The sequence below is a fragment of the Dipodomys ordii genome, unplaced genomic scaffold, assembly GCF_000151885.1.
Source record: "Dipodomys ordii isolate 6190 unplaced genomic scaffold, Dord_2.0 Scaffold65, whole genome shotgun sequence".
In the NCBI taxonomy this organism is placed as follows: domain Eukaryota; kingdom Metazoa; phylum Chordata; class Mammalia; order Rodentia; family Heteromyidae; genus Dipodomys; species Dipodomys ordii.
In genome coordinates this window covers 6,211,347-6,224,342 of record NW_012267281.1, presented here as the reverse complement: position 1 = coordinate 6,224,342, position 12,996 = coordinate 6,211,347, and the positions used below count along the sequence as shown (strand labels likewise).

The 12,996-nt window shown below is 42.2% G+C and overlaps 1 protein-coding gene across 1 annotated transcript in view; it reads left to right on the top strand.

Annotated features, from left to right (window-relative positions):
- Positions 1-2,716: 2,716 nt before the first annotated feature.
- Positions 2,717-12,996, top strand: part of Ubac2 (UBA domain containing 2) — a 133,644-nt gene continuing 123,364 nt past the window's right edge. The window contains exon 1 of the mRNA XM_013022995.1: positions 2,717-2,872. Within this exon, the coding sequence (XP_012878449.1) occupies positions 2,842-2,872 (31 nt within the window). The 5' untranslated portion in view covers positions 2,717-2,841. The remainder of the gene's footprint in view (positions 2,873-12,996) is intronic.

The following is a 12,996-nucleotide window of genomic DNA, read 5'->3' as shown; positions in this document are numbered from 1 at the left end:
TTCCTGGGACATACTATCATTTTCAAGCTTTTCATAAATCTTCAAAGTGTCTATCTTTGCCAATCTTTAAGTTCATTTAATCATTATAGATTTAATTATATGGATTAGAACAAAGCTGTACTATAGATGCGTTCTAACATTCAACTAGATGCTATACTGCTTTAAGAAAAAAAATACGAGAAAGAAGAGCTTCCTTACGCATTTTGGCAAATGTACATAAATCTTAACATAAGTTGGCTGGTACTTCCTATGCACTTCTGCTTTTAGTTTGTGATCTATTGTTTTTGTTAAAGTATATAAAACAAAGCTCATCTCAAGGATGTATGTAATTAGAAGAGCAAGCATTTAATAGCCTTTTCAGATTACACTGCCACATTAAGTGGCAGTTTCTCTAAATTTGTTGTAATCAAGCATTTGACACTGTACCAATGAACTTTTTGTGCTATGTACACTAACATTTACTGCAGTTAAAATTGTTACTATATGACTTCATGAGGAACTAGTCAACTGGAAAACACAGGTTATAGTTATGCATTTTTTCCAACTGTACAATGGAAAACTCCACTACATATGCTTGAGTGAATAAGAGTAGGAAAAGAGAAATAGTGTTACAGCATTACTTCTGGTCCACGCTGAAGGGTCATGGGTCTTTCCACCCACTTTGAGAACCACTGCCATGTTACAGGTTTGCTGCTACTGTAGATATGACACCTTTAAGTTTTTGATTTTTTTTTCTGCAAAATAATTCAATAGCATTAATCTAAAAATAAATGTAAAATGCATCTCAAGATTTTAAGTTACAAATAAAGTCTAGAAGTAATTTAAAAATTGCCTGTAATTTATCTCCTAGATATAATCAATGGAATCTCTTTAGGGCATGTTGTATTTTATTGCTTCATTAATCCCATGTTTAGCACAAAGGCAGGAACTTATAAACTCTTGAAGTAGTTGTCTTTTTCACTTTAGAAAACATGGCGTAGTTTTGCAGTCTCTTCGCTTGATTTGGGGCCATTTCCCTTACTGTATGTACTCTTTAAAAATATTTAGACCTGGTACTGGTGGCTCACACTGTAACCCTAGCTACTTATGGCTAGCCACAACAAAAGTTTTCAAGACACCATCTCAAACAAGAGCTGAGGCCAGAGGGACAAAAGAGTTCACAAGACCACCAATCTCAACAGAAAGAAGTGAGGCAGCATCTGCCATCTCAGCAATACAACAGGCTGCAGCTGGAGTCAGGTCGGCCTGGGAGAACAGTGACACCCAAAGGCAAAAGAGAACGCTGAGTTTGACGCATGCATGTCATCCCAGCTAGGGAGGGAAGCCCTCTTTCAAAAGTAACCAGAGGAAACTGGGTGCTCAGACTCATGCCTGTAATCCTGGCTACTCAGGAGGTTGAGATCTGAGGCCTGCGATCCGAAGGCCGACCGGGTGGAAAAGTCCATGAGACTCATCTCTGAATAACCACCCAAAAGCAGGAAATGAAGCTGTGGCTCTAGTGGTAGAGCGATAGCCTTGTGCAAAAAAGCGCTCAGGCTCAGGGTTCAAGCCCCAGGACTGGCACCAAAGGAAAAAAAAAAAGAGGGGCGTGTGTGTGTGAAAAATGGCCCAAGTGCCTGGCAGTTGCCTGGCAACTGCATAAGCCTTGAGATCAAACCCTAATACTGTGCTACTTTCCCTCAGCCCCAGAAACTCTTTTCTTTTTTATGCTCGAACTCTGGGCCTGGGCGCTGTCCCTCAGCTCTTCAGCTCAAGGCGAGCACTGTACCACTTGAGCCACTGCGCCACTTCCGGTTTTTCTAGTGGTTTATTGGATAGGAGTCTCAGGGTCTTTCCGGTCTGGGATGACTTTGAACCGCGATCCTCAGATCTCAGCCTCCTGAGTAGCTAAGATTACTTACTAGGCGTGAGCCACCGGCGCCCGGTTCAGAAACACTTTACTTAAGGAAAGCATAATGGAAAAGTTTCCAGGCTCAACCTCATTTGAAAAATATGGACTTGATCCAACAGTAACTCCATTCTGTGAAGAGTTTTGTTTTTTGGTAGGTCCTGGGCCTGAACTCTGGGCCGGGGCGCTGTCCCTCAGCTCTTCAGCTCAAGGCTAGCACTCTACCACTTGAGACACAGCGCCACTTCCGGCTTTTTCTGCTTATGTGGTGCTGAGGAATGGAACCCAGGGCCTCAGGCATGCGAGGCAAGCGCTCTACCACTGAGCCACCTTCCCAGCCCCACTGTGAAGTTTTTTAAAAAGCGACTAACACGGGCAGCTTTTAGGATGCCCACCGGGGCCTGGGGTCGCTGGAACCCGACGCGGGCCTCACCGTCGCGGGCAGTCCTCAGGAGAGACTTAGTGCCTGACCCGAAGTCAAGAACGGGTGTGGAACGCAACAGGCGTCCCGCCCGGGGCGAGGTCAGAGGTCGCGAGGAGAGCCCGCACCGGTATTCCAGAAGAGTCCTTGACTCCCGCAGTTCCACTGAGCGTGAGTGTGGCGCTGGGCACTTGAGGACGGAGGTGTACTCCGTTCCTTCCGCGCTACCCTAATCCTTTCCCAAACGGCGCCAGGAGCCATCAGAAGGGCCCTGAGCAGCAGGACCTTCCGCCGAAGCTGTCGAAAGGCCTGAGAGGGCGGAATCGCCCGCCGCGGACGCACTTCCCCTCCTGGCAGGAAGGGCGGGCGCCCCACAAGTCCGCGCATGCGCCTTCCGCTAGGCAGTCCCGGAGTGCGTCGCGCCAGCGGACTTGCGGGGCCCCGCCGGGACTGCGCTTGCGCAGCCGCCGGGGTTCTCCACCTCCGCTTCCCCTCCCCCTGCCCCCCACAGGGGCTCCGGGCCGACGGGACCATGTTCACCAGCACCGGCTCCAGCGGGCTTTGTGAGTACCGGCCCCCGCCATCCTGGCTGCCTCGTGCCTGGACCCTGGGCGCCTCTTTGAGGAGACTGGGGGCCGGAGGGACCCCGATTTGCAGGAGGTTGGGGGTCAGCCCTCCACCCTTCCGCGTCCGAACCTTGGTAGTTCATGCCCTTGGGGGTCCAGCGGGCATCGCCCCAGCTCGGCCTGGAGGGACGAGTGGGCACCGAGCCCCGTCACCACGCCGCCCCTTCGCCGAACCCTGCCAAGCCGCGGCGTGCAGCGGCTCCGGCGGCTGCTTCAGGTGGGCTGGGCGGTTAGGGTCGGGCTGCTGCCCCTGTGTCCCGGCCTCATGCCCTTGGCGGCGCAGGTGCCAGGCTGACCCGGAGGTGGCGGCGCTGGGAGCCCTTCCCTTTGCCAGTCACCTTGTCCATTCATCTGTTTGTGGAAACACACACACACACACTCACACACACACGTGAATTTCACCTTTAGGACCTGCTCTTGCTTGCTTCCCCTACCTCCCCCGGTCTTCCTGAAGAGTTTTAAGACAAACTGACTGTAAAGTAAGTGCTTAAAAGTGGAGGCAAGTTAGGAAGTCCCTGGGCTGGAGATCTCCAAGTAGTGGGCTGAGAAGTGTTCACAGCCTTTCCAGAGTTGCTCTTAAGCAACTTTCCTCCACTGCATTGTGTCAGCTCTCTGCAAAGTGTGCTGTATATTGATTAGTGAGCAAACAGTACCAAGATTAGGTACTGTGCCCCGTCTTTGAACTCCCTGAACATCTGTAATTTTGCAATTTTGCTGATCGAGGTTGGTAATCCCATCTCTACACGTGAAGTTAATGTTGCCCAATATAGAAACACCTGTGATTTTCAAATAGTAAATTCTCTTGTCTATGTCAGAGTCACAGGCATGCGTTTTAACTTCCTCACTTCTCAACTTCTCAGGGTTTGAAATAGGTTTAATATTTATGTGTTCTCTTGTTAATTTCGTTTAGGTGATCTGTCGTGCATTGGCCCCCCCAGTCCATTAGAACTATAGCAAATCAGTTCTTTCTCAACTACTCTTCGGTTTCATCTTATGGCTGAGGGAATCACAAATAGATGACTGTATACAAAACAGTACAATTCTCCACTTTTCATTGTACTTTGAACATTCTGGCCTGTCCTAGCTGACCAAAATACACTTAAAAAGGAAAAGTTCAGAGGAAGGTATTAGTTGGTACTCTATTAGTCATTATTTATAGACAAAATACATTCCAGTAAATCTTCCTCGTAAGACTATGCTTAATGTGCTCATTTATGGAACATTTGGCACATGTGCGGTGGGGCTGTGAACTGTGCTAGGTGCTGGGAATGCAGTCCTGGGCATGTCTTGGTTTCAGAGTTTATGGTGCTTACGTGGAATTGGGGCTTATTTTGCTAGGACTGGTCATTTGGCAAGTCTGCTTGTTAGTGGCTATCCTACCTTAACATTCCCCCCCCATTGATAGGGAAATTATTTCTTTTCAATAAGAAATTACCTGGCACTTTGGTAAGTTGAGTTCTACCCCTGAGTAAGTATCCTGAAGAAGGATAATGCACATGCCTATCCCAGCCCCCACAGGTAGAGAATAACAGTTTGTAGGTAGAAATAAATTCTGTTGTCTGTACCTTCATATATTCCACATTTTGTTGCTAGTAGATAATGGTGTTTTGGGGTTAAACTTCCTTTTCTTTCTCATTCCCTCATTCATTTATTCATTCAACAGGTGTCTATTGAGTACCCATATAAGACACACAAGCATGGTTATGAACAGAAAATAAAGTGGTAATTAAGGTGAGGGAGACTGATATAAAATATATTAACTGTTGTCATGTAGTGACACATGTTCTGAGTCATGACAGATTGAAGTTATGGTGGAGTGCTGCTTTACTACACAAGCTCAAGGAAGATGTTCGGAAAGGTAATATTTGAGCTGAAGAAGCCAACTGTGTCAGTTAGTTGGACAGCCATCACAAAAACTGCAGAAGGTGCAGAAGGGTGTTTTTAGGGTTCTATTGAAGACGTGTTGCCAGGGCAGTAAACCAGGGCCAGGAGAGTTGTAACCATTTCTCTGAACCATCATGTGGTTATGACTGGGTAAAAGTACATATAAATGTCCTTTTATATGTACTGTCCATGACGTAATTTAGATTCTTACTTATAGATCAATCCTGTCATTCAACTCTGTGTTGAATAATGCATATGTCATTTATTATATTTATTAATAGGTGTTCCCATTACTCACTTTATAGTATATATTCACTGTGTAATGATGCTCTCAGTAAATCAGAATTACATGTTTAATGTATTGCAGGTATGTTTCTTGAGGAAGTCAGAGTCTGGAGAGAAAAAAAGAATTGCTGTAGTAAGGTTTATTGCATAAGTAAGGTGGTAGAGTGAGGCACAATTATTAAAGAAGACTTTCCAGTGCAGATGGTATTTGAAGAGGAAGAATTTGTCAGGTGAAATAGTGGGGATGAGGCTTTTCTGAGGGATAGAGTTGGGCTGGCCCTGGCAAAGAGGCAAGAAGCAAAAAAATAGGAGATTGTTGATTGGGTAATTCTGAAAATGTATAGTGAAAATTATCACATGACTGTGGAAAGTGTGATAACTGGGGACAGACTTTTTTTTAAGAGTGTGAACTCAGTGCCCATACTCTCTTGATTGGCTTGCTTGTTCATGGATAGCATTCTAAAACCTGAGCTATGCCTCAAGCCTGATGTTTTGCTCATTATTTGGAGATGGAGTCTCTCAGGCTTTTCTATTAGGGCTGGCTTTGAACTTCAGTTCTCCAGATTTCAGGTGCATAAGCAACCAGCACGCGGTTCACTTTAACATGTAAAAAGGCAAAGGCGGAAAGCAAGCTGAGGAGTGGCTTAGGAAGTGGGAAGAAGCCAGGGAGGTTAGAATTCCAGTGAGTGAGGACTTCAGGAGGAATAGACTTAGAAGGCTGCAGACACAGTCTTTTTGTAGGCCATTTCATTGTTTATGGGACAGGCAGAGAAGAGCAGACAGCAAAGTAGGAAGAGATGGGATTTTCTATTGGAGAAACCATGTCTTCCCCACTCCAATTGGACTCTCCCTCTTCACTGTAAACATATGTTCCTGGGCTGTTTCACTCTCTTTGTGAAAAGACAATATTCACCTATTCTCCCTTGCCTTCACTCCCCTGTCTCCTTCACTCTTTAGACTCTGTAATTGATTATTTTCTGCTGTGATGACACCTGCTGTGACAGGACTTTATTCCTGGTTCACAGTAGCTGGCCTCTGCCCCATTACAGTGCTGAAAATGCTCTGGATAAAGTGACGTCACTTGTAAATTGAATAACTGTTAGTCCTCATCTTATTGAGTTTCACTTTGTGGACACTCCTTTATAAATTCCTTACTCCTTGAGTCCCACTTTCTCACACTTCTTCTTCCTTGGCTCTTTTGATATTTCCTGACCACATCTGCTTTTAGTATCATACTTTCAGAGTATGCTACATTTGGCATTAATGGGTTGATTCTTTAGGAGAGTTCTTAGGGGAAATCTTACTTTCTTTGAGGCCAGGAGTATATCAGTGAAGTAGAGATAGACTGGAAGTCTTCCTGTGTGGTTAGAAGGCTAGATAAATCTGAGTGGGACACAGCTGTATTCAGATTCTTGAAATCTCAGATGCCTGTCAATATCCAATGTGTCCTACTCTCAAATTCTCTCTCAATTCTCTCTCAAAATGGCACCACAGTGGCACCAATGCAAATATATCAATTTAAAATGAGAAATATAGTGTTTAGCTGAATGAGAATTTTCCGAGTGAAATTCTGACTTGATTCAAAACATTTGTTTGGGAGCTTTAGTGAGATACTATTAGTGAGTTGTGGTAAGCCCATGATCCAATGGTGTCACCTGTGGTCTGGACATATTTCACTGGACAGATGGACATTGGAGGGCTTTTGTAGCCTGCTGCTTTTATTTTTTTCACTCTTTTCATGCATTTTTATTGTTATTGTAAAGGTGATGTACAGAGGGGCTACAGATAAGGAGTACATTTCTTTTGAACAATGTCACCTTTTTCCTCTCTCTCTCCCACTTTTTCTCTTCCATCCCCATGCACAAGTTGTACACTTCATTTTCAACATAGTGTCTAGTACCACTGCTGCATTTGTTCACCCTTGGTCCCTCCATTTCTGTGATACCTTACCTTCCCAAAGACAGATAAATGAACAATGGGAAAGAAAACAAAAACAGCAACAAGAAAAAAGAACCCTCTTGTTTCCATTTCCTGGAGTTCATTTTGATAAATATTATTTTATATGATCAGATGCACATACATATTGCACTTTGTGATCTTCTTCTAAGAAATACCTTCCTTTGGTCTCATGCTATGTAAATGATTAAAGAATTGTATAATTTGTCATGTCCCAGTGGATTTTTTTTCTACTTACACCTAGGCTTTTAACTACATCCATTACATCAATGGTTGTTTTGAACGGTTGGAACTTTGAATTTTCTTTTAAAAAATTCTAATGTGTTTTGGCATTGGTGGTCCTATAAAGTGATATATGTACAGAAATAAGTCCAAATAGAAATCATTTTTAATCTTTTAATTCAGCAGACAGAAATAATTTAGCACCTTCTTAGTTTACTCAAGGCAAAAAACCTTTTCTTTTACTTTTTTATTTTATTTATTTATTTGTTTATTGTTGTTCTTGGGGCCTGAACTCTGGTCCTGGGCGCTGTCCCTCAGCTCTTCAGCTCAAGGCTAGCGCTCTACCACTTGAGCCACAGCACCACTTCTGGCTTTTTTCTTTTTTTTGCTTATATGGTGCTGAGGAATCAAACCCAGGGCCTCAGGCAAGCGCTCTACTACTGAGCCAACTTCCCAGCCCCTCAGCCATCATTCAAAGGCTAGCCTTTTTCTCCCTTTCTCCCAGTTTGGACTTGTTGGAAACCTTTGTAAATTGTGCATCTTGGTATGGAATCTCCAAAATACAAGTCAGCAACCCTTGTATTTTAACACATTAGTCAAGCCTCTACTTTTCCATTTTGTTGGATTTCTCTTTTGTGGGATAGAGTACAGCTGGCCTTTTAAGGATGACTAGAATTTATACACTTCAGCTCTAAACAGGGCTGGATTACCTAAATCCTGCACAACTACTCCTAGAGCCTGGCACTTAGCTGTTGTATTTTTTTTTTTAACATACATTAGCCATACCAGTGGGTGTTCATTGTGACATTTCTACACATGTACAAATGCATTATGACAAATCACATACTGTATCACTCTGCATTTCTCCCCTTCCCTCTTCTTCAGCAGCTGAAACTTCAGCAGATTTCCTCGTTTTTTATTTTTTGGCAGTTATGGGGCTTGAACTCTGGGCCTGGATGCTGTCGCTCAGCAATTCAGCTCAAGGCTAGTGCTCTACCACTTGAAACCACTGTGCCACTTCTGGTTTTCTTGTGGTTTATGGGAGATAAGAGTTTCATGGAGGGGGCTGGAAAGGTGGCTCAGTGGTAGAGTGCTTGCCTTGCATGCATGAGGCCCTGGGTTCTATTCCTCAGCACCACATAAGCAAAAAGTAAAAAGCCGGAAGTGGTGCTGTGGCTCAAGTGGTAGAGTGCTAGCCTTGAGCTGAAGAGCTGAGGGATAGCGCCCAGGCCCAGAGTTCAGGCCCCACAACCGGACCCAAAAAAAAAAAAAGTTTTGTGGACTTTCCTGCTCAGGCTAACTTTGAACTGTGATCCTTGGATCTCAGCCTCCTCAGTAGCTAGGATTACAGGTGTGAGCCACTGGCGCCCGGCTAGATTTCCTTGTCTTATTTTCATATACATGCAAACAAACTACTGAAATTGTTTGAGATTATACTTCTAAAACTCCCAAGAAATACATTGTTTATGGATTCATTTTTGCTAAGAGGGAAAGATAAACATTAATGAGGATAAGACAAGTTTAAGGTTTTATTTTTTTCATTGTGAAAGTGAGATTAACCATTTAATAGAACATTTGGAAAATTGAGACAGTCGCTGTTAGCATTTCAGTTAATTTTCTTAATCCTTTCTTTTCATAAACATTTATGTTCTTGTTTCAAACTAATTATTATGTTACTGTAAAGTGAGCATATGTTCAGCAAAGAAACTTCTGAAATGTAGAAAACTGCTAGGAAGAAATAAATAGTATTTATTGACATTTTGGGTGTTTATTCTATTTTTCCAGTGTAAAAGTTAATAAACACTTTTTTCAAATAGCCAAATAAATAACTAAAAATAAACTTAAATCACACTTAAGTATTACTTTGTTACTTGCTTTTATTTCATCAACAGAATCCTTCATCAGCATTTCCCTAGTGTGCTGTTCTTGTTTTAGGGTTGTTTATTTCCCCCTTAAATTAGATTTTTCTTCTCTCCTTTTTTTTTCTTTATAGTAATGGAGGTAGCATCTTAGTTTTTCAGACAATCCTAGAAGTGAAAGAATGTTAAATAAACTGCATTGTGTTTTGATAAATACTGTCAAATTCTAACCCCAAAGGGTGCTAATTTAAAACTGCACCAGCCATGTGAGGGAAGAAAGATTGCCTTACTTACGTTATTACATTTAATTTCCACAGCTGTCCTATGAGGATAGATACTGTGGTTCTCTTCTCCCCCACTCCCCCACCCTGCCCCATTCCACACACCAAAGAGTATATTGAGGCTCAGAAAATGACCTGTTCAGGATCTTGTAGCTGTATGTGGTAGAGCTGAACTGAGATTTGACCCAGTTTTGCCGGCCTCTAAAGTCTGTACTCTTTCCACATTATCTATTAACATAGCATGTCACATTAATGGTTTATTTAGTCCCTTAAGTGGAAAATGGCATAAATAAAGGGAAATAAATTTAGTCTTTTTAATGGAAAAATGGCAATGGCAGTAGAACTTGTGTTAGTAGAACACTTAGCCAAATATCTGGAAAAAGAGTCAGAATCTAAGTGGGAGTTCTGCATATCTCTATGTAATTGATCTTTCAGTCAATAGTGAACTACTATTAGGTTTACTTATAAAATACTGTGTGCCCAACTTGTGAGTTAGGTACAATTACTGTCTGCAGTTTGCAGATGAGGAAGTGGAAGGCAGGCATTTAAATGTCTTTCCTAAGTTACATAGTAAGGAGCAGGACTATAATCCAAACCAGGCAGGTGGCCATATTCTATGTTGCACATAACTGCTGTCTGCATTGTAAAGGTTATCCTTACTGGACACTCACTGGTGGCTCATTCCTATAATCCTAGCATCTCAGAAGGCTGAGATTTGGAGGGTTGCTTTTCAAACCCAGCTCCAGCAGTAAAGTCAGAGATTCTATCTCCAGTAAACCAGCAAAATGTGAGATTGTGGAGGCATGGCTCAAATGACAAGAGTCTCAGCCATCAGCAAGAAAGCTGAGCAAGAGCATTTTGTGTATTCTCATCTATCTCTCTTGACATCTGGGGTCCTCATAGGCTAATGATAGAGATACTAGCTCACGTTAGCAGTACAGCTGGGTCCCACTCACTGGATCATTATTGTGTCTTGGCAGTGGCCCTCCTCCTCCTCTTCCTCTTACTTCTCCTTCCTTCTCCTTCCTCCTTCCTCCTTCCTTCTTCCTTCTTCCCTCTTCTTCCTCCTCCTTCATTCTTCCCTCTTCCTCTTCCTCCTCCTTTTTTTCTTCTTCTTCTTCTCTGGTGTATTTGACTTTGAACTCAGGGCCTTGAAGCAAATGACTTTCTTTCCTTCCTCGAGCTGTAATTATTTACTGTGGTTCTGCTGTGTTCCTGTCTTTTCAGTCTACCATTCTGTATCTTCCTACATCAGGATCCAGATCTAGTTTGCTTTTAGTAATAGCGATGTTTATGTCCTAATTTAGATTTTTTTGTGATAGTTGATTCTCTATATTTTCATTTGTATATGTGTTCCTTTCCTCCATTATCTTCCTTTATCAAATTATATATTCCTTATTCAACTTGTTCTACTCTCAACTTGTCTCAGTATCACTTTTAGTGATGAAAGTGAAATCTAACTGTAAAGCTGCTTTAAAATGCATTTCTATAGAATTTAAGTACATATAACTTGATAATTTACTCCAGCATTTTTGAAATATGCTTTGTGAAACAGGACTCAAAGAGATCTTGAAGTGTTAAATCCCATTTAAATTATGAGCATAAGTGAGAATTTATAAATGTAATCCTCCTGTAAATTGCAATTCTTTCCCTAGAAGTTCTGGAGACTTTGTAAGTCATATTGCCATTATTTTCCACTGTTTTCCAGTGCCAGGTCAGTTTATTCACTTGAGCGGAGTATGTCACTTTGGAAAGAACTGACACTAATATTTGTAGCCAAATAGGTCAGGAATGCCATTGGCTGAATTGTTAATGATTGACAATGCCAATGTATGCATCAAAGGCACTTCAAAATCCTAAAACAACAACAATAGTTTTTTTTTTTAACTTTAATAACAATATTTCTAAAACCTATTGTGGATAGAATATAAATAAGCAAAATTCTATTAATCTGTATTTATGTACTGCTATAGTATGTTTTTTTTCACTTGCATGAGTATATAAACATTTTAGCATTTTTATTAGCTTGTGTTAGTTATAATGGGGGAATTTCATTATTATTTCCACACATGTTATGTAAACTTTTTTTTATAAATAAAAACTGGGGCCAATTTTATATTTTTATTTTTTTCAGTTTACCATCGTAAATGAATTTACCCACATTATTGCATTGACACTATTCAAAGCTAGCTTAATATTGTTGTCTTTTTTTTTTTTTTGCCAGTTGTGGGGCTTGAATTCAGGTCCTGGGCGCTGTCCCTTAGCTCTTTTTGCTCAGGTTAGCACTCTACCACTTTGAGCCTCAGTGCCACTTTCCACTTCCGGTTTTTCAGTGGTTAATTGAAGGTAAGAGTCTCATGGGACTTTTCTGCCCTGGCTGGCCGAAAACCACGACCCTCAGACCTCAGCCTCCTGGGTAGTTAGGATTACAGATGTGAGCCACCAGGGGCCCAGTCAATATTGTTATCTTATAAAACAGAAACATGCTTGTTGAAAAAAATTAAAATTAACCAATATATACCATAGAAAACAGTAGTTACTCTCCCACCCAAATAACCACAGTAATAGTTCCGTGCTGTGCCTGTTCTTCTAGGGTCCATGTGCATGAACCTTTCTTCTTCCAGGTATGTGCACATTTCTATGTGTGTTTTAGTCTTCATAGAGAAATGGCATTTAAATGTAGATAGTACATTGTCTCAACCTTGTATTAGATGTTCAAAATCTTGACTTTTAATGATTATATATATTAACATACTGGAGTGTTCTCATGTGGAGTTGAACATCTAAGTTATTATCACATAAAAAACCTTTTTCTTACTTTGCTATGGTAGGGGTTGCACCCAGGTCCTCACATGCCTGGCAAGTGCTCTGCCTCAGCACTGCATCCTCAGCTCATGATCACATCTGACTTCCTCCTCAAGAAATAATTGAAAGAATCCTTCACATCTATCCTAGGGGACCACCCAGAGGCAAGCAGGCACATAAAAAAGTTTATTATTAGCTGGGTACCGGTAGCACATGCCTGTAATCCTAGCTACTCAGGAGGCTGAGATCTGAGTATCATGGTTCAAAGCCAGCCCAGGCAGGAAAGTCCATGAGAATCTTACTTCCAATAAACCACCAGAAAACCGGAAGTGGCGCTGTGGTCAAGTGGTAGAGCACTTGCCTTGAGCTGAAGAGCTGAGAGACAGTGTCCAGGCCTAGAGTTCAAGCCCCACGACCGACAAAAAAGTAAGATTATTATAGGTTTATTAGAGAGGCCATATTTCCCAGGAGAGGGAGCATGTGGTACCTGTCCTTATTCAGGTAGCTGGAGGATCTGGGGGCAGGAAGGGAGGTAGGTGGGTGCTTAGGTGGGTCTGGGTGGAGAGAAGGAGGGACCAGCTGTAGGGCGGGAACTCCAGGGCAGGGAGGAGCTCTGGTATGGGTAGAGCTGAGGACCAAAGGTGGGCATAATGTTAACAATAATCACACACTTGGAATTATGGGTCAAAGAATTATAACTGTGAATTTCTTGTGGAATCTTTCCAGAAAGGATGTGTCATTTTATGCTTTGCAGCAGTTCCTAACCAAA